General features: G+C 31.7%; 4 protein-coding genes across 6 annotated transcripts; 2 read left to right on the top strand and 2 right to left on the bottom strand.

Annotated features, from left to right (window-relative positions):
• Nucleotides 1-2,773: 2,773 nt before the first annotated feature.
• On the bottom strand, nucleotides 2,774-5,503 carry LOC108330900 (E3 ubiquitin-protein ligase APD2). 3 transcript variants are annotated; one of them, XM_017565495.2, is made up of 9 exons: nucleotides 5,330-5,491; nucleotides 5,206-5,227; nucleotides 5,001-5,126; nucleotides 4,809-4,908; nucleotides 4,654-4,731; nucleotides 3,818-4,038; nucleotides 3,659-3,725; nucleotides 3,238-3,571; nucleotides 2,774-3,160 (listed from the first exon to the last, which is right to left on the bottom strand). In XM_017565495.2, the coding sequence occupies exons 1-9, from the start codon at nucleotides 5,407-5,409 to the stop codon at nucleotides 3,082-3,084; spliced, it is 1,107 nt and encodes a 368-aa protein (XP_017420984.1). In that variant the 5' UTR covers nucleotides 5,410-5,491; the 3' UTR covers nucleotides 2,774-3,081. The 3 variants fall into 3 exon arrangements, with proteins under 3 accessions (XP_017420984.1, XP_017420983.1, XP_017420982.1); XM_017565494.2 differs by having other exon boundaries at nucleotides 5,001-5,227; nucleotides 5,330-5,503; XM_017565493.2 differs by having other exon boundaries at nucleotides 5,001-5,227; nucleotides 5,334-5,497.
• Nucleotides 5,504-7,466: 1,963 nt separating this feature from the next.
• LOC108330888 (DNA-directed RNA polymerases II, IV and V subunit 8B) lies at nucleotides 7,467-11,513 on the bottom strand. The gene is made up of 5 exons (XM_017565479.2): nucleotides 11,372-11,513; nucleotides 10,391-10,529; nucleotides 9,631-9,764; nucleotides 8,095-8,186; nucleotides 7,467-7,764 (listed from the first exon to the last, which is right to left on the bottom strand). Exons 2-5 carry the CDS (start codon nucleotides 10,461-10,463, stop codon nucleotides 7,647-7,649), a joined length of 417 nt encoding a protein of 138 aa, XP_017420968.1. The 5' UTR covers nucleotides 10,464-10,529; nucleotides 11,372-11,513; the 3' UTR covers nucleotides 7,467-7,646.
• Nucleotides 11,514-12,639: 1,126 nt separating this feature from the next.
• On the top strand, nucleotides 12,640-15,342 carry LOC108330819 (putative cyclin-A3-1). Its single transcript, XM_017565385.2, has 8 exons — nucleotides 12,640-13,011; nucleotides 13,115-13,347; nucleotides 13,433-13,508; nucleotides 13,617-13,693; nucleotides 13,773-13,806; nucleotides 13,902-14,051; nucleotides 14,137-14,271; nucleotides 14,350-15,342. The coding sequence occupies exons 1-8, from the start codon at nucleotides 12,742-12,744 to the stop codon at nucleotides 14,413-14,415; spliced, it is 1,041 nt and encodes a 346-aa protein (XP_017420874.1). The 5' UTR covers nucleotides 12,640-12,741; the 3' UTR covers nucleotides 14,416-15,342.
• Nucleotides 15,343-16,285: 943 nt separating this feature from the next.
• LOC108331280 (putative cyclin-A3-1) lies at nucleotides 16,286-18,476 on the top strand. Its single transcript, XM_017565931.2, has 9 exons — nucleotides 16,286-16,593; nucleotides 16,705-16,931; nucleotides 17,022-17,097; nucleotides 17,198-17,274; nucleotides 17,360-17,393; nucleotides 17,469-17,618; nucleotides 17,711-17,845; nucleotides 17,933-18,106; nucleotides 18,201-18,476. Exons 1-8 carry the CDS (start codon nucleotides 16,309-16,311, stop codon nucleotides 18,065-18,067), a joined length of 1,119 nt encoding a protein of 372 aa, XP_017421420.2. The 5' UTR covers nucleotides 16,286-16,308; the 3' UTR covers nucleotides 18,068-18,106; nucleotides 18,201-18,476.
• Nucleotides 18,477-19,020: the final 544 nt, after the last annotated feature.

Here is a 19,020-nt window from a genome sequence, read left to right on the forward strand (position 1 = left end):
ATCATACTTGCAACCAATAGAGACGTTGACTTCGTGCTTGTTCTGGAAGTGGAACACTCTAGGCGAGACTCGCATTTCCAACTGCAGCAACCGCAGAACCGCACTTCCAAGTGCGACACACACTAAACCGCACTTCCAACTGCGGCGAGACCATAACTGCATTAGTCTCCAACTTTGTCCCTGCCACATATCTTCGTCCCTACCACAAATCCTTTATTCATCCACGATACAATCTCACAAATGCCTCTTAATCACACAACACTCGAAGGACGAAAGTTCTGTGAGAATGAAGGGAGGAGGAGAGGAGGAAAAAAGGGTGCAGGGTTTGGTATGAAATGCGGAAGAGAAAATGAGTTTTTTTTAAAATGACTCAAACAAAAATAAAGCAATTAAAGGTTATGCCAAAGGTTCTGCTCTTCTGACAAGGGCACTATTGTAAAAGTAAAAATAGAGGGAGGTGCAGAACGAGATACCTAAGGTGTAGGATGAGATACCTGAGGTGCAGGAAGAATCACTGTTTTTTTCTTTCCTTAAAGGAAAAACCAAACGATCATACTTACTATATTTAGATAACGTAATATCATACTTAATTAATTGTGTTAGTTAATTAGCTAATTTTTCCATTACTTATTTATAATTTTTGTTCTATTTTACTTCACTGGTTTAAATTGATTTTAAATTTCAAATAAATGAAATTTGGTCTTATAATCTTTTAAAATCAATACATTCCGTACCTATCGTGTAAATTGAATTAATAGTCTTAATTAATGACATTGTCAATGAAAGAATATCGTGGCCAATTAGTAATGACAATTTAAAACTGTTATCATTAATTAATATCGCTATTTTAAGTCAATTTTGGGAAAAAAAGTGAAACCAATTAAATAATGAATAATTAATTTGAACCATTTATTGAAAGTACAACAAATTGAACTGAACAAATAAATGATATAGAAAAACTAATTAAACCTAATTTTTTAAAGTAAGTTCTCACGTTTTAATTTCATAAATAGAAAAAATAATTAAAAGAAAATATTCACCAAAAATGATAGAAAAAGCAGTAGCCGACAAATTGACTAAATTATATATATATATTACCACTAACTATTTATAATTTAAAAATTTATTGGAGTAATTTTAGATAGATAGATATAATATTGGGGGAGCCAAAATATGCTGGCACTGTAGTGTAGTGTTGTCTCATGCAACAATACTGTTTAAAACAATTCCAAAAGGTAAACAGTGTGATGAACTGAAAACATAGCCTTACCTAGTTGATACTGAGCATCTTATGGTTATCTGAAACTTGTGTCTCAACAATAATCCATAGAATTGGTGCTCTTTATGGAAGAAGATCGTAAGTCCAATTCCAACCCATAAAGATCTGCAGGGTGCAATTACATATAAAGCTTTGATTTTGGCGGTTTGTAGCTTGTATTGTAGCATCTGCAGCCATAACAACAGCCATCAGATTTTGTTGAAAAAAAGCCAAGTGGGGCCATCCTCATACACTTTCACTGGCTCCCTTTTCTGATTCTCTATTATGTACCCGTGCTTTTATTCACTTGCAAGTTCAGAAAATCTTAACCAGAATTGGGTTACTCTGATGTGAGAGTCAATGAAAGGTGAAAGAACGACTGAAGTGAAAAAATTGGCATGCAATAGTTCATGTGAACAGTTGCAGCACCATTTGAAGCCACACAACTAGTCTCCTTTGTTGACCCTTTTGGCAAACCACTCGGCATTCTTTATATTGGGAATATTTCTTTCAAGATTGAAGATTAAAATTCCACGCATATATATGTCTGAACTTTCTATCCTTAATTCGAAACGTGTTATAATCACTCATTTCCTATCACTAGCTATCTCTTGGCTGTGGCTACAAGCTGATACAAGGTTAATAGATTTTGGGTCAAACCACTATGTTCTCGAGTTATAAAACTAGTTGTTGTTTATGTACCATGGTGGCTCCTGATTCCAGCAATCAGACAAACAATAGTTTTGGTAAATTTCAGCTTAACAGCCTATTATAGAGTAATATGTTAATTCCTTCTAGTTAAAGTATCAGGACATGGAAGGGTGAGTATACAACTTTCAACAGAAAATGACTTCAAGGGCCAGGACTATATCAGAGGGTAGAATTTTCTATACAAAGTGACAGACTTTGGTTTTAAAATAAAATGATGTTTGGGGAAATTGAAAAAAGCTTTTTATGATGGAATAAGCTATATCATGCTCGATATAGATAAATTCGTGCCCTCACCGATGAATTGCTGCATACTAAACATGATATTAGTTCACAGGGAATACTGAGCTGATGCCAAATCCGAACAAAAATCTGTCTTACAAATGACTTGGAGTTCCTTTATTCTCAGCAACTTCTTTTATAAAAATGCTTTTAAATACTTTAAGGGAATAAAAGTATACTTTTTCTTTCATAATTGTAACAAACAAACAAACAAACACAACTTACATTTATGATGAATTTCTAAAGATCAAGTTACCTTCTATATATACTTAAAAGCCTCCTTTTTAAAACCAAAGATTAGACACAAGTAGTTAATGTGCTGAACTTAAAATCAAATCATGTCCGAACTCAATTATGGAGGAAAACAATATTAGTCAAATTTGATTTATCTCTCGATTCATCAGATTTGTATGAGACTGAACTTAATATGTCTAGTAAAAAGTCATTATTTTTTTCAAATTACTACGTCTATTGGAAGAGCTATTCATGGTTGAATCAAGAAAACAAAAAATCAGACTTTTTAAATCGTTAAAAAGCATTGTTCTATATAAGTGTCAGTTTTGGGTAAGAACAAATTTATCTGTGTGAACTTGTGCCGAAAATATGAAAAGAATATATAAGAAAAGTCTATTTTTTTTTGTTGCTTAGTTAGCCGAAGTATATGCTGAAACGATAGTTACCCATTTCCCCTGCAGCTTCACGCAAAAAATAGAAAATAACATCATTCAATCTCTTCACAAAACCCACACCCAAAGTCTAATTCCCAACTAAATTTTCCCAGCTATCTACATGATCCCTCAAATCACATCACTACAAGACACATGTCTGTGAGCCTAAATGTAAAACAATCTTCGTACTTTGTGAATAAGCCTTCGGCATATAGGACATACTTTGCTCTCCTCATCGACAATCCTGCAAAAAGCACTCAAATGTGAATCTTCTGAAATTTGTATAAACTGAAGCCTGTGAAAATATTCAGTAGTGAGTACCTCTGTGCACAGTCATAGCAAGTGGCACAGTGTCCACAAGGAACAAAGAAGCTGTTGCGTTGTTCATCATAACAAATGCAACATAATTTTTCATCATATAACTCCTCTGAGGAAGAGCTACTACATGCTTCTGAATTTTGTTTATCATCTTTTGCATTTGTTCCATATGACATTCGATTTTCCTCCCCTCGCATCAATGGCTCAGTTTCGGCCCGTGTTGCAACCACATTACTTGTTCTGTATGTAACATCGATTGTAACTTGACTATGCTGCTCAGCATCACCATAAACTCCAAGAATTTTCAGAATCAGATAAACAACAATCGCAATAACTCCTACACGCAAAAGTGCGGCATCTTTAGCAACAAAAAGTATATATAATTCAACCAAAGGCTTCAGAACAGAAACTTTAATCATTGTACCTAGAAGTAATACGTAGACAAACACACGGGCCACTAAAGAAATGTCAACATGCGTTACCCCATCTCCCTGTAACCAATCGATGTAACAATGTATTGTTGAGTTACTTCGGTGAAGATCTCCAAAGTTAAATGAGTCAGACAAGGTTTCTTGTGCCTTACATTGTTGGCTGCCGTAAGAATAACATAATGAGTATCTGGGAAGAAAAAACTGAGCTTACAAGGTCCATTTTCAGTGGAGCACATCTTCTTGGCTTTGGTGGTATCATATACCTTTGCTGAAACATTAACTTCCATAGTCAAGATTATGTTCTTTGCATTCATGTTTAGAACTCCAATGTGGTATCTATCATCTTCCTCGACCATGTATTCAGCTTCTTTACCTAGTAATGTCCACAAAAATCAAAATGCCCTGCCTCTTTCAAAATTTCCATTTAGCTAGCAAATAAAAGATAAATGGGCGTAACACTAGAGAATAGAATTGGACATATTGCTCCTTAATTGGTAAGAATTTCTTATTGAAAGAAATAATGACTGACGTAAGCTTTCTGAAAAAAGATTGTTTCTTTAAAATAAAATCATGACAAGCGAGAAGCAACTTATAATGAACAACAATAAGTATTGCTGATTCTTGTTGACTAGTAATATGACTAAATAGTATAGTAAATGAGAGTCAACCCTCCTCTTTTAAATTAGTTTTTAATGTTGAGTTAAATTTTAAGATGATGTAAATGAAAGTTTACCTTAATAATTGTTAAACTTAACAAACAGGTTGTTATCAAACAACTCAAATGAATAATCTTTGTCAAGAATAGGGTAGGTTGAGAATCTCACGTCAATTATTAATGAGAGAAATAGTGTATAGAAGTACAAAAGAATTTGGAATTCATGATCCAAATTCTAGTTTCAAAATTGCAGCCCATGCTTAATTACTAATATCACTAAAGTAGTTTTTGACCCAATTTTTTGCTAAGACAGCTAATTCTGTAATCAATTACCATTAACAGTCTCTCGAAGAGAAATTGAATTGAGGAAGGTCGTATGTGAATCCTGTAGTTGTTCAAACTTCACGTCTCCTGCGAAATAAGAATGATTCTTGAGACAAACCTGAAATTCATACTAAAAAAAATGAAAAAAGAGAGACAGGCATGACCTTTAACCACCATCCCATGTAGCTTATCCAAACCAGTAGTAGTATGTTCTTCCCACCTAAGACGGATGGTGGAGCCGTGATTTAACCACAGAGAAATCCCCTGAAGTTGAAAAGTCAATTTCTTCAAAGACATTCTTCTGGGTGATTGCTTTAGAACAAACCAAACCAAACCAAACCTTGTAACAATGTTACCTTGCTTTTATACGCTTCAACAAGGAAAAAATCCGACGCCGTCCAATTAGTTTGGGAGCTCAACTCGGGCTTCTTATTGAAAGTGTGAACAAAGACTTGATTTTTATCCTTGCTTGACACTTGAAGCTGCTTCACAAAAACAGAACTGGTTGTAATCAAACGGGATGAGGCAGGACCAAGCAAGATAAAGGAATCCCTGTAATACCCATAACGGAGTGTTGCTGAAACTGCAAAATAGAAACATAGAGAAAAAAGGAAAAAAAGAAAAAGGCAATGCGTTAGAAAGAGTGATGAAAGGAGGGAGGGAAGCACAGAAGATGAAAAATTACATGCCAGAAATCCAAATGGCGAGAGGAGGCAGCATCCAAGCATGTTGCCACCGGTGAGGCTGAGATTGTGCAGTGCGCATGGGTGGATGTAACAGAGCTATTGATTTGATACAATTCAAGATAGCAGCATTGAGAGTTGAAGAGTTTGTCTCTTCTTTTATGAAACTAAACGTTAGGTGTGGTGTGAGAGATTGGCGGGTATTTGAATTGCTGGTACAGGCATGTACGTTGAACGTTAGGTGCTACTTACTATAAGTTTAATTACTTTCCACATCAACTAGTTCAATTCTGCATTTCTTTTCATTAATATACTTCTTCAAGAGTAAACACAATCAAACGCTAAACACTGACTGACAGACTTAAGAGTACATCATCACCTTATAATTTCTTGTGCACATGGATACAATTTTAACATTAAATATTACAGCACTTAATCATAAAAGTAAACAGTGTCTACATATGCATGCTAACAAAATTAAAATGAACGAAAGCATAGCAAAGCATGGTAAGGTTTACCGTTTATATCAAAATACTGACAGCAAGCGTGACAAAAATCAAAATAGATGTCTTTTACAAGGAATACACACGCTGATATGCAGATAGGGCGGATATGCCTATAATTAAGATATGTTTGACACATGATGTAAAAGTTAAAAGCTGAAGAAACAACAATATATATTATAGTACAAGAAACATAATATTTGGGTTTTAAGGTTTAAAAGCAAGTAAAAAGACTGTCTGAAAAATATGTAAAAGTAGACAGGACAAACATTATTCAAGAACAAAAACAGGTGCAACTATATTTGTAGACGACAACATGGGTCACTCCCTGTCGTCAATGACCCACAAAAAATTGAATAACTTCATGGTCAGATATTGTATTTTGTGGCGTCCAGAATAGGGTATGGTGCCCTTGCTGGCCTAATTGACTTTGTTTGTCGTTGTATTTGAATTATGTATATTCTTCTCTTCAGAAAACACGTATTGAGTTTGAATTATTGAGAGTCTAAAAATTCTCACTGTTACCAAATGGAATGAATGAGTGATGGTGTAGAAATATAGAGAAAAATTGGTGTAAGCTCTTGGGCCATGACCTTTTGCACTCCACGTTTCTCTATCTGCACCGAATATCTCGAAGTGAAAAACAAAGACACCCTTTAATTTTATCTTTAAAAAGCAACCCTACCCATTAATATGTCACGAGAAGCAGTTGCAAAATTTGCAAAAATCTCTTTCTTTATTTTAATTATCTTAGAAAATATAAAAAAACTGAAATATCAATTGTAAATATTGGAAAACATTAATATTAATAATTATTTTTAGTCAATCTTCTTGATACTATTTTTTAAGTAAAAAATTTATCAAGATTATTTTAACTGGTATTGACAATTTTTTTCCTAAAATGACATTAATTAAAATTTTTTTTAAGCAATATTAATCACAATTATTTAAGTTAGTATATCTATTGGTTAGAGAATATTTTTGCCGACTTTTTGTCATTATTGTCTGGAAATTCTTCTAAATAACATTGGAAAAAAATCGTTAGCAAAAGTTATCATTGTTAGTAATGATAAAAAGATAATTACATCAATATCAAAATAACCTTGACAATTAACAATAAAAAATCTAATTTATATATGTAAAACAGCCTACATGACATTTATCTAAACAATCCTTACTAATAATGATTTATAATAATAACAAAAATATTCATAATAATTTAAATAAAATCATTCCTACCAAAATCAATAAAAATAAAATAAAGCCTTCGTCATTTAGTAAAAAAAAATTTCTTATCTTTTCAATTTTATAATTTAAGAGTAAAAGTTAGAAAAACCCATTAAAAGCGTTAGCACATAAAGAAGTTATGATTGTTTAGGAGCCTATTATCCTTCTATTGAATTTTTAAAATATATTAATATTAGTATATTAACTTTTTAAATATATTTTAAAAAATCAAAATTAATATTCATTTGTGTATTTTGAAATTTTAGAAAAAAATATTATTATTTCTATTCATCCATGCAAAACTTCTGAAAGTTCATTCATATAATTATATGCACAAAATTCTATATTAATCAAATGTTTACACAAATAAAAACTTACTCTAATTACGATCGATTATAAGAATAATTAATCGTTAAAATAATATAATTTTGCAATGATCTCAAACACACATTTGATATACCAAAAAAATAACTTCGGAGAAACATAAAAAAACATAGTTCATGCAAATTACTTATCCAATATAAAAAATAATACAGTAAAAACATAATGTTAGGGTGCCTTTCTTTTTCAGGCCACACCACCATCAGTTTCAACTTCCAATCTTCCTTATTAGTAAGAACAAGTTCTGATCGACTGCAAACTTAACACAATGAGAAGCATGTCCTCTCAGCATCAACTGAAGCCCTCCAAATGATGCATATACCTCCCTGGTGCAAGAAAAAGAACTCGGTTGAAGAATTGACCAATCTCAAGAACAAAAGCATAAACTGAGGTAGAACTATGAAAGAAAAACATGCGCCGTCATACTGTGATTGCAAAGACACGAGACTCGATTAAGCAAAATGTAAATAACATTCTAATCAAACTCCATGAAATAAGTAGACAAACATAAAGCTTACAAATATGCAACTAAACTATTTCTCTGCTAATACAATTTGCATGTAAAGCACGATTTGATTGAACATCTAGATCCTCAGATGATACTTTTAACGAGAACAAAATGGAGTAAGACACCAATATGGAAAAAATGTACGTACACTTCAAACTCAGGTTTTGAACATCCCTCAATGTTATACAGCCTTCCATGCATGATGTATTCAAACTTGTCTTGAATTGACACCGAGCCCTCCTGGAGAAAGATCAATTCAGTGTGAAGCCAGTATTGACTACGTTTGCGACAAATATAAATCATTGAATTTGTTGAGAATAATCCAAGTGTGAACCCATGAACCCATGACTCCAAGTGGAAATAATTCATGCATGAAAGACTCAAGAACTGATTGCCTTAAAATTATGGGCTAAAAGTGGTGTTAAATGCTTTATGTGTGTTAAGACTTATGTCACATATATAACCTCTTCCTAATAAACCTCTCTATAACATAACTCAGTGGTATCAAAACCTGGTTCAAGATGACCGACTTATATCACTATAACAACAACAACATCGTAACCATAACAAAAAGGTATTAGTATGACCATAACCATAACAAAAAGGTATTAGTATCACCACTTAGACCGCTATAACAACAACACTAACATAACCATAACAACAGGGTATAAATAGCTTATCGTACATGTTAGGTTTCTGGGTATGAAACCTAACTGTCTCACAGCACACACTCACACAATAGCACCCAAATGGTAAGAAAAGAATGAAAATATGTATTCACATCAACCAATATCATGTACAACCAGTGACTGGGAGCATAATCCCCCTCCACAGGATTAAGGTTCCTGTCTATACAATTGATATCAAAAACTGTCCCCTCTACCAGACCCCCCTTGCCTTCTTATAATGGCAACCCACTTTTAACTACCCAACAACAATTAATTCCTAAACTGAACAATTAATTCTTCAACTGTTTTCTCTCTCCTGCACACCTATTACCCATTATAACCTATCAGTACACCAGAGGGAAAATATAATATATGAAAGAAACTTATCCTTGAGGAGAGATTGTTGAGAATAATCCAAGTTAAGTAAAAGTTAAAAGTAGTGTCAAATGCCTTATGTCATTTAAGACTCATCTCACATTTCTAACCTCTCCCTAATAAACCCCTCTATAACATAATCCATCAGAATTTAATTTAACAGATACCTTTCACATACTTATATATTACTATCATATGGTAGTTAAAGCTTGAAACACCCTGCTAAATATCTCTTCACTTATTCTGACACTAATCCTTAACCATCTATAATTTGTTTAATCCCATACAGGCATTACAACTACTTGTTCCAGTTTCTAAATAAGTGCATTTGCAAGCAGATAACCTTAGGGTAACATTCTGAGACCTTTCTCCACAGTCAACTACAACATGACTTGTATTTCAAAGTATGGAAGGCATTTAATTTAATTTGACTCAGCGCCTTTTCGTTCTAAATCTACCTTAACCAGTTCATGTTGTTTAGTTAGCACCATCAGAAAGAACCTTCCATTATATATGTGATCGAGAGACAATGAGCCAATTTTTAGCTAAGTCCACAATATGATCAGGCAGAAAACAAAGCGTATATAAGAATTGGATTATAGAAAAGGTTTAAGCACGGAACTGTAAATGAATTAGTTTACCTTAGTATTCAAAACAAGTGAAGGAGACAAAGCCATCAAGAATCTTTCTTTTTCCTTCATAGGATAAATCTCTGTATTTACATCTAGAAGCATGTACATGTCACGCTTCTCACTCCGTGCCACAATCCGAGAAACTGCAAGAACATAGCAACGATCCTGTAAATGCTCAAAGAACTTTGTCTAACAAACATTATTCATAAGATCAAATAAGTTTTTCAACTAATAAAACTAGGAACTAATATAGGTCTACTATCGACCTAAAGTAACAACTAAAGTATAAAATTATTGCAAATTGAACAACATGCCATTACTAAATTCAATTAAGTGGCAAATCTCTATATCAACCTACCAGAACCCGAATACCAATGTTTCCATAATTAAATTCTCCACTTGTACCCTAGGTATAGTCATTTGTCACTAAAAGTGAGATTTACTCTTGGAGCCAAAGCAAAATTATATTCTCCTTAATTTTCTGAAAAGACCTCAGCTCAATATGGTTTGTTTCATACATTAAAACTCCTAAAAAAATAGAACCTAGCCTTTTATTTATATCTCTGAAAACTCATTATGATTTAGGAAAATAATAACAATAATGTTCTAGCCAAAACTACTGCAATGCTAACAATAAACAGAATAGAGCCATACTTTCCAATAACCAATGATTCTTGTTGAGGCAACTTTCAAGTTCAAAATCATACAGCAGTTTGATCTTTAAAAGCATGAAAATGAAATGATACAAACAAATAAGAGGTGCCCATACCCTTGTCATACTTTTTGCCATCTGGATCTAGAGTCTCAACCATGAAAATATCATCAAAAAGAAGTTCACTCATTCTCTCTTCCTTCAAAACCAATTACTTTCAGTTATCCAAACTCCAGAGCAGAGCAGCAGCCTAACACTGAACATATTGAGATTAGCACTAGAATTTAAAGGAAGAGCATCTCTATGTATCCCTAAAAGAAAATTTAGAAATATAACCATTAAAGAAGCCACAATGACATTACTATGATATTCAACTCGTAGCATCTCAGTCACAACATTTCATGTGCCAAGGCGTCATTAGACCATTCAAGAAAAATAGTAAAACACTTCAACAATTACAAATTAAAAACATTTCATAAATTTAATCTTCCAACTTCCACACCAGTATGATAATTAAATACTAATTACAGATATGAATACAAGGCATTATAGTTTACCATCACTCTCCAGTTTTCTCCAATCTTGGCTCTCTCAACAAATAACATACAATGCAGTGAAACAGTTATTATAAAGATACATAACTTTTGAAATTAAAAAAAAAATTACAATTAGGTTCTTGAATTGTGCTTTTGGAATTCAGCTGACTCATGCATAAAGACATCAGGGGATTCTACATAGGATAAGGAGTGATAAAAACTCCTGATTTGTGGATGATCTTGTGATCCTAAATTCTCCTTCTAAAAAACTTGTACACTCATGCATCAAAGCAACATAAACATCACTCTAAAACAAATGAAAAAAACAAAATCACAACTGTAATGTCACAGCATAAGATACAAATTCAAGCATACAACTTCTTGATAGAAAGTTGTATTCGTAATAGAAAAGTCATAACTCATTTTACATAGCTAATAACAAAATTCTATTCAGAGGTTCAGCCTCTGTTATTCAAAAGAAAATCTATAGAAACCCTTAAAAAAAACAAAAAAAAACAATAATCAAAATAGAATAGAGAGTGATTGAGTAGATGAGACTAACCAAGAATAGAATGGATGTCCAGTTCAATAAGCCGCGAATCCCCAAGCGGCGATTCCCTTGGGCAGTAGCTGTTGTGAAAGAAGAAAAAGTTCAGTGAGGGCAAGATATAGAGATTTTCGACTAGACTCTTATGGAAAGCTAAAATAAATAACTTTCCTTAAAATATTTTGTATCTTTAAATTTAAAAAATATATTTACCTTTTTCAGTTGTTTATTTTATTTTATTCTTTTTTATATTGTTCACTTATGATATGTTTACCTTTTTCAGTTGTTTAATTTATTTTATTTTTTTATATTGTTCACTTAAAATATGTTTTATTTTTTATTTCAAATCTGATTTTCGATTTACTTACCATTTTAGTTTATTTAATTTTATCTTAAGTCACTTAATTTTACAAAGTGTGATTTCTCTGTTTTATTTTTATTATATGTTTAATTTATTTTATTTTTTATTACATAATTTTTATTGTAACTATTAAAATAAAAAATATTATTAAATTTATGAAATAATTATGAATAAATATTTTTAATAATTTAGTTACAGATTATATACAGCTAATCAACTTTAAAACAATACTTATAAACTTTAAAATATAAAATAATAAAATAGATATATTAATAAAAATAAATTTTGTAACTAATGCATGTATTAAAAGTTGTTATAGAAAGAAATTTTATAATTATAGATAAATTACATCATGTGAAATTTAAAATTTTGAAAACTTTTTTAACTTTTTAAATAATTAAAGTAAAATGATAATAACTGTTGATCACTTTGTTATATTTCTGATTAAGAAAATAATATATCCATAGTCTTCTATATATATATTCTAACTTTAATGTTATTATAAAAAAATATGAACACAAAATATCATATAATAAGATTAAAAAGTTACTTAAACAATTGCCAGCTATGACTACAGTATAGAACTAAGTTATATAGATTGAAAAACAATTTTAAAATTAAATATAAAAGCAAAGTTATTCAGTCAAATTCTCTCACCATATATATTAAATGAAAGAATTAAATAATTTAGGTTACCGCCTATAAAAAATACAGAACTTTTTATTCATCGAAAAGAAGCCCGCCTTTGGCGGTTGGGCGCCATATGGAATTTTTTACTTTCAATCTAAAACATTTGCCTCACTAAAACTACATTTTTGAATTTAGAACCAAAGCCAAATCCTAAAATTTTTCAGACACACCAAATCATTCTAGTTTTCATTTGAAAACCCGCTCTTTGTTTTTCTACTCATTATATATACATATACATTATGGCACTATCTCTTCCTTACCCAACATCTCAACTCCATCTTGTTTCTTTCTTCCATCCTTTATTTGTTCCAAAATAACAACACAGAGGAACAAGATGGAGACCCGTGCAGCTGCAAAGAGAAAGGCAACCGCTGCTGCTGCTCCCATGGTGGTGGTCCAAAAACAACATCCCAAAAGGCAGCGTGTTGTGCTGGGTGAACTTTCAAATTTTCCGAATGCAACTCAAAACAAACGCAAAGAGAAACTACAATGTCGGAAGAATCCAAATTTAAAGAAACCATCTCCCACAGAGTTCATTTCCTCTTCCTCACAGTTTGACCAACCTTACGTTTTCGACATCTATGAGTATCTTCATGGGATGGAGGTAGTTCTTATTCATTAATGTCAACAAAGTTTTGATTTTGTCCAAGCTGACAATTTTCGGTGATGTTGAGTGTCTGTTTCAAATTCTAAATTTCTGGTTTCAGATGCAGAAGAAGAGGAGACCAATGATTGACTACATCGAGAAAGTTCAGAGAGAAGTTACTGTAATCATGAGGACAATATTGGTGGATTGGTTAGTGGAGGTAGCTGAAGAGTACAATCTTCACTCGGATACCCTTCATCTCTCTGTTTCATACATAGATAGATTTTTATCAGTGAATCCTGTTAGTAAGTCAAGACTTCAATTACTTGGTGTTTCGGCCATGCTCATTGCTGCGTAAGTCTTCATTTCCTTTTTGAAGTTAGCTATCTTCGATTTGATGTGTTTAAACTTCATATTTGCATTCCTCTTTTATATTCAGAAAGTATGACGAAGTTGATCCACCCCGTGTTGATGCTTTTTGCAACATCACTGACAACACATACAAGAAGGCAGAGGTAAATATCCTTAACTGTTCTCTTTTATCTCTTATTATTATTGTTTTTCACTTTTATGATCTTTAATTTACCCCTTAGATTGGTTATATGGGTGCTTGTAATGTATAGGTTGTAAAGATGGAAGCTGACATACTCAAGTCTCTAAAGTTTGAGATGGGAAATCCTACTGTGAACACCTTTCTAAGGTAAGAGGATATATACCTTAAATGTTAATATGAATTTCAGCTTTTATTGAAATAAAATTAAGTGTTCTCATTTTTTCAGGAGGTTTGTTGATGTTGCTTGTGATAACCAAAAGGTAAGTTAAATATTTCTTCATCTACTTATTATTTTAATTTTCTTGAAAGCTCTATTGTGTTGTTTACTAATTGTTACTATGTTATATTGTTTCAGGCTTCAAATTTACAGTTTGAATTTCTAAGCTGCTATCTTGCTGACCTAAGTTTGTTGGACTACGATTGCTTGAGAATTTTGCCTTCTATAGTGGCAGCTTCAGCTGTATTTCTTGCCAGATTTATTATTGCTCCTGAAGTTCATCCTTGGGTAAATGTCTAATGTTATAATATACTTTTAGAAGTATAACCTGTTAATTGTATTTTAAGGACTAAATATTGAGAACCTATTGCAGACTTCTTCCTTGTCTGAGTGTTCTGGTTACAAACCAGTTGAACTGAAAGAATGTGTCATGATTTTGCATGACTTGTATTTTTCAAGAAAGGCAGCGCCTTTCAAAGCTGTCAGGGAGAAATACAAGCAGCACAAGGTATTTTTCATTTGTTATGATATATACTTCAATTTGATTTGAACAAATTGAGTGACATAAAATCTTTTGCTGGAACAGTTCAAGTTCGTAGCAAGATTGCCTTCTCCTCCACATATACCAAGTCATTACTTTGAAACTCAGTGATGCACTGAGAATCCTTCATAAAAACGCCTCAATCAGAAAAGATATCATTTTTGTGCACTGATTTACTAAGATGGAAGTTGGTATCTTTTAAATGTATATTTGATCTGAAAGAGCAACAGGATAGGTTAGGTACCACTGTTCTGTCACTTTTACCGTGAATCATCATGGAAAAAAGTGATGGGTCGATTAACAGGATGAAGACTTTTATCTGCATTTTTATCACTGAGCCTAAGGAAAAATGTACACATCCATGATCTATATACTACTGAACACAGTTGCTGAGTATTATTGTTATAGTTTTGATTCAAGATGGACTGAAAATCATTAGTTCTTCCAAGAGAACTTTCATTCGGGTGAAGTAGGAAATGTGTTTGTCATAATGAGAATTTCTTCTGAATTTGGAAGGATTTAGTTCTTTCTATGTGGAAAGAGGAATTTGAGATCTTGCTTCACATCATTGATCCACATGTTGATAATTGCAATCTCGAGGAAGACAGTGATTCAACCAAGAAAGCAGCAACAACTTATTATAGTACTTCCAAACAGAATACCAAGGGATATTGATTTCTGTGTCTCGAGATGGTAGCATCAACATATTTCCATCTATTCGCCTTCTGCAAAGCATGACTTGAGTTTTGTTGGTGTTGATTTAGAAGTCTTCTACATGGGAGATGAGCTTCAATTTAATGCATAATGAACCCTCCCAAGACTATTGTGAGGTGAACTTTTATGATCACTAGACATATTCAACAATGTCAACTACTCGATTGAGATGTAAACACTGAAATTAAGGAAGACCAAAGGAGAAGGTGTTGAAATCTCTAGTGAAGGAAATAAAAATGTATAAACTTTTAATGGTTTTATTTTTAAATATTTTGTTGGAAAGAATGGTTTTAAATTTTTGTTTTAGTAAATTTTTTAAACTATTATCAAATGTTACTTGGTAGTATGTTTTAATTGATAGTATTTAAAAAGTTATTGTGTATGTTTACAATAATTTTTGTTTTACTTAATATCTTTAATTATTTTATCTTTTAAATAAGCAAATTGTGAAGAAAATTATACAGTAATACATAGTATCTCTAATTATCTTTTCTTTATATATAATTACCTTATTTATATAAATTAATTAATTGATTTACGTGCCTGAAAGTATAATCAAATATTTATTTACTATCTGAATTATCTTCATTAATATTTTCCATTTGTAACACTAAATAATTTGTGATTAAATGATAAAAACTAAAACAAATTAAAAAATATCAGAGAATACAAAAAAGAAAAGTTAAAAAAAAAACTAAAATAAATTCATATTTTCCAATAATTCAAACAACTTTGAACCTGTAAAATATTTGTCACTTTGAAGTTTTAACATATTGTTATTTCATTACAATGTGTATTAAATATAGAAAATAATTAAATAATTTTACTAAAAACTATTAACCCATGCGTAGTTTTTGTGTAATTTTATATTTATTTAAGAAAATTAAGTTTTGAATTTGTTTTAATAATAATATATAAATATGGTAAAGAAGCAAAAAACATTTTATTGTAATGAGAATTGATAATTTATTTATTAAATGGTAAGATTCTACTAATGTGTAATATATATATATATATATATATATATATATATATATATATATATATATATATATATATATATATATATATATATATATATATATTTCTTCAATTTGATGGGTAAGGCAGAAAAAAAGAGCGCGTGAAAATCTCACTTCACACAACACCTGAATTTTTCAACACAAGCCAAAATTTTCAATTGAAAAACACTTTTGTTTCTTGTATCCATTCTATATAATCAACCCCACCACTCTTCCAATCACCCCAAAATTCAAAAACTCTTAAATCCAAATTAAAACGCTCAAGGAAATGAAAAAATACATGGAAACTCTTGCAGGAAAGAGAAAGTCAAATTCCATTGCCTCAGTTGTGGTTCAGAGACAACATCCCAAGAAGCAACGGGTTGGGTTCACTCAACCTTCCAATTTACCAAACTTCATTCTCTCAAAAAATGAGTCTTTGCAAAGAGAATCTGCAATCTCCTGGAATAATGTCAACCTTGAAAAACCAAATTCCATAAACAACTTTCTTCTTTCCTCTCAAATTCATGAACTTGATGTTTGGGACATCAATGAGTATCTTCGTGTCTTGGAGGTGACTATGTTTCTTTTAACATTAGCAAATTCTTAATTTCGTCTAAACTTATCAGTTTGTTGATATTGTGAGGTCTCTGAATTTTTAAGTTGTTTGTTTCTTGGTATGCAGAGAAAAAGAAGACCTGTGGTTAACTATATTCAGAAAGTTCAAAGAACAATTACCTCCAACAACAGAGCAGTACTGGTGGATTGGTTAGTAGAAGTTGCCGAGCAGTACAATCTTCTCTCCGATACTCTTCTGCTCTGTGTGTCATACATTGATAGATTTTTATCAGTCCAGCCCATGATCAGATCGAGGCTTCAATTGTTGGGTGTTTCCTGCATGTTCATTGCTTCGTAAGCTTTCAATGCCCGTTCTTAATTTTGCAAAGATTGTTTTCCTTAATTTGTTTAAGAATTACAATTTCTTTCGCGCCATACCTTTAGGAAATATGAAGAAATTAATCCACCCAGTTTGAATGAGTTTTGCAACATCACTGACAACACCTATGACAAAACAGAGGTAAATATGTTATTGTTGCATTTTTTTTATGCTACCAGAATAAGCCTTGTTTCCTATTTGTTAGTTATTTCTCCTTACTTTGGTTTCCATGGTTGTGAAGATTATAAAGATGGAAGCTGAAATACTCAAGGCCCTAAATTTTGAGATGGGAAATCCTACTGCAATCACTTTTTTGAGGTGGGAGTTTTTTATGCAAATATGAATATCTAACCTCCACAAAATAGAAGTAATTTGATTAACTCAAGTGTGATTATTGTTTTAGGTTTTTATCTGGTGCTGCTTCTGATTATCAAAAAGTAAGTTGAATTGGTTTTCTCATTCTTTTGATTGTCACAAAAGCTTTGTGTTTACATTTTCTTTTTATATTTCAGACTCCAAATTGGAAGATTGAATTTCTGGGCTGGTATTTTGCTGAGCTAAGTTTGTTGGATGATGATTGTATAAGATTCTTGCCCTCTGTTGTAGCAGCTTCCGCTTTATTTCTGGCAAGATTTTTTATTGATCCTAAAGTGCATCCTTGGGTAAGTATATGTTATAGATGGTGATAGAATTTTAATTTAAAAAGAATAATATAAATGCTCTTCAAGTACTCAATTTTGAGAATATTTTGCAGACTTCTTTCTTGTTTGAATGTTCGGGTTACAAACCAGTTGAGTTGAAAGAGTGTGTTCTCATCTTGCATGATTTGCATTTGTCAAGGAAGGCAGAATCATTCGAAGCTGTTAGGGAGAAATACAAGCAGCACAAAGTGGTTATTTTGGCATTTCTTTTGTTATAATATATTTTCATTCTCTTCATGGCAAATTGAGTGACAATTTTTTCTACACTTGAACAGTTCAAATACGTGTCAAATCTACCTTCTCCTTCATATGTACCAAGTAACTACTTTGAAGACCAGTTGCATATGACTGATCAGCAAAAGTTATGTACGATTGACAATCTACTTGATGAAAATTTTAACCTTGTCTAGTGTATTTTTCTTGTAAATTCATCACCATTACTGTGGGAGGTAAATATTTTCAGACCATTTATCAATTTGTATTTTGAAACAATCATATTTTCTGCATAATTTTAATTTGTTTCCCTCCTCATGATGTTTGCAGTTTGTTCGAAGTTACTGGATGCAGCGTTTATGCAATGAGAGGTGATACAGTTTGCAAATCTGCAACCCTCTAGGATCAATGAGAATTTCTATTTTTGATAGCAAAAGCTTTAATGGTTAGGAGTGCATGCAGAAATGTTTTGTTCATGTTTTTTTTTTTTCACTTTTGAATCCATGATTTAAACTATTGGGCTCTGGTTATTTGATTATTTTGTGTGAACTGCAATAAGGGATTAATGGCTGCATGCATGATATTTACCATTGTCTCTTTGGTTTTGGTGATTGTGATTTATATATCTTATAATAAATTTTTCTAATTTTTTATATGGAAAGTTACTTTTTGTAAGGGTGACAAAGAAAGTAAAAAAAAATTATGTTGAAAGCATATTTTAAGTTTGTTGTATCGTTTCAAATCATGTCTTTAAATATATATATACACGGGGTTTGCTAACGTGCGTACACCTGTTTTTCAGTTGGTACATTTTTCAGTTGGTACATTTTGTATCGGATTTTAATAGACAAAAATACCCTTATATATCATGGATTCTAAGTTTTAAGGTTAAGGGTATTTTAATAATTTTCATTCTCAAAACTAAAAAAAGAAAAAGAAATCCCGAAACTCTTACTCACCTCACTCATTCCTCTCAATCATTTCTCTTTCATCTCTCTCACTCCAACATTTTCTCTCATCCTACCCAACTGAAAAAAATCAGAAACATTGGCTCTTAAACAATCTTACAAAAAATGATTTTATAGTGAGTTTTTATTTTATAATTTTGTTTTATCTAATTTTATCCAATTTTCAGAAGCATAAAGGAATT

This window comes from Vigna angularis, chromosome 4, assembly GCF_016808095.1.
Source record: "Vigna angularis cultivar LongXiaoDou No.4 chromosome 4, ASM1680809v1, whole genome shotgun sequence".
In the NCBI taxonomy this organism is placed as follows: Eukaryota; Viridiplantae; Streptophyta; class Magnoliopsida; order Fabales; family Fabaceae; genus Vigna; species Vigna angularis.

Bases quoted from the DNA above. Each gene is read 5' to 3' on its own strand.
- LOC108330819 (XM_017565385.2), top strand. From the start codon at position 12,742: ATGGAGACCCGTGCAGCTGCAAAGAGAAAGGCAACCGCTGCTGCTGCT. The intron at 13,694-13,772 runs GTAAGAGGATAT...TCATTTTTTCAG, and splicing joins ACTGTGAACACCTTTCTAAG to GAGGTTTGTTGATGTTGCTT. The intron at 13,807-13,901 runs GTAAGTTAAATA...ATATTGTTTCAG, and splicing joins TTGCTTGTGATAACCAAAAG to GCTTCAAATTTACAGTTTGA.
- LOC108331280 (XM_017565931.2), top strand. From the start codon at position 16,309: ATGAAAAAATACATGGAAACTCTTGCAGGAAAGAGAAAGTCAAATTCC. The intron at 17,275-17,359 runs GTGGGAGTTTTT...TTATTGTTTTAG, and splicing joins ACTGCAATCACTTTTTTGAG to GTTTTTATCTGGTGCTGCTT. The intron at 17,619-17,710 runs GTAAGTATATGT...AATATTTTGCAG, and splicing joins ATCCTAAAGTGCATCCTTGG to ACTTCTTTCTTGTTTGAATG.
- LOC108330900 (XM_017565493.2), bottom strand. From the start codon at position 5,409: ATGCGCACTGCACAATCTCAGCCTCACCGGTGGCAACATGCTTGGATG. The intron at 4,909-5,000 runs GTAACATTGTTA...TTTCAACTTCAG, and splicing joins TTGAAGCGTATAAAAGCAAG to GGGATTTCTCTGTGGTTAAA. The intron at 4,039-4,653 runs GTAATTGATTAC...GGACATTACTAG, and splicing joins TCTTCGAGAGACTGTTAATG to GTAAAGAAGCTGAATACATG.
- LOC108330888 (XM_017565479.2), bottom strand. From the start codon at position 10,463: ATGAGTGAACTTCTTTTTGATGATATTTTCATGGTTGAGACTCTAGAT. The intron at 9,765-10,390 runs GTATGGGCACCT...ATGTTCTTGCAG, and splicing joins TGGCAAAAAGTATGACAAGG to TTTCTCGGATTGTGGCACGG. The intron at 8,187-9,630 runs GTAAACTAATTC...ATCTTTCTCCAG, and splicing joins CACTTGTTTTGAATACTAAG to GAGGGCTCGGTGTCAATTCA.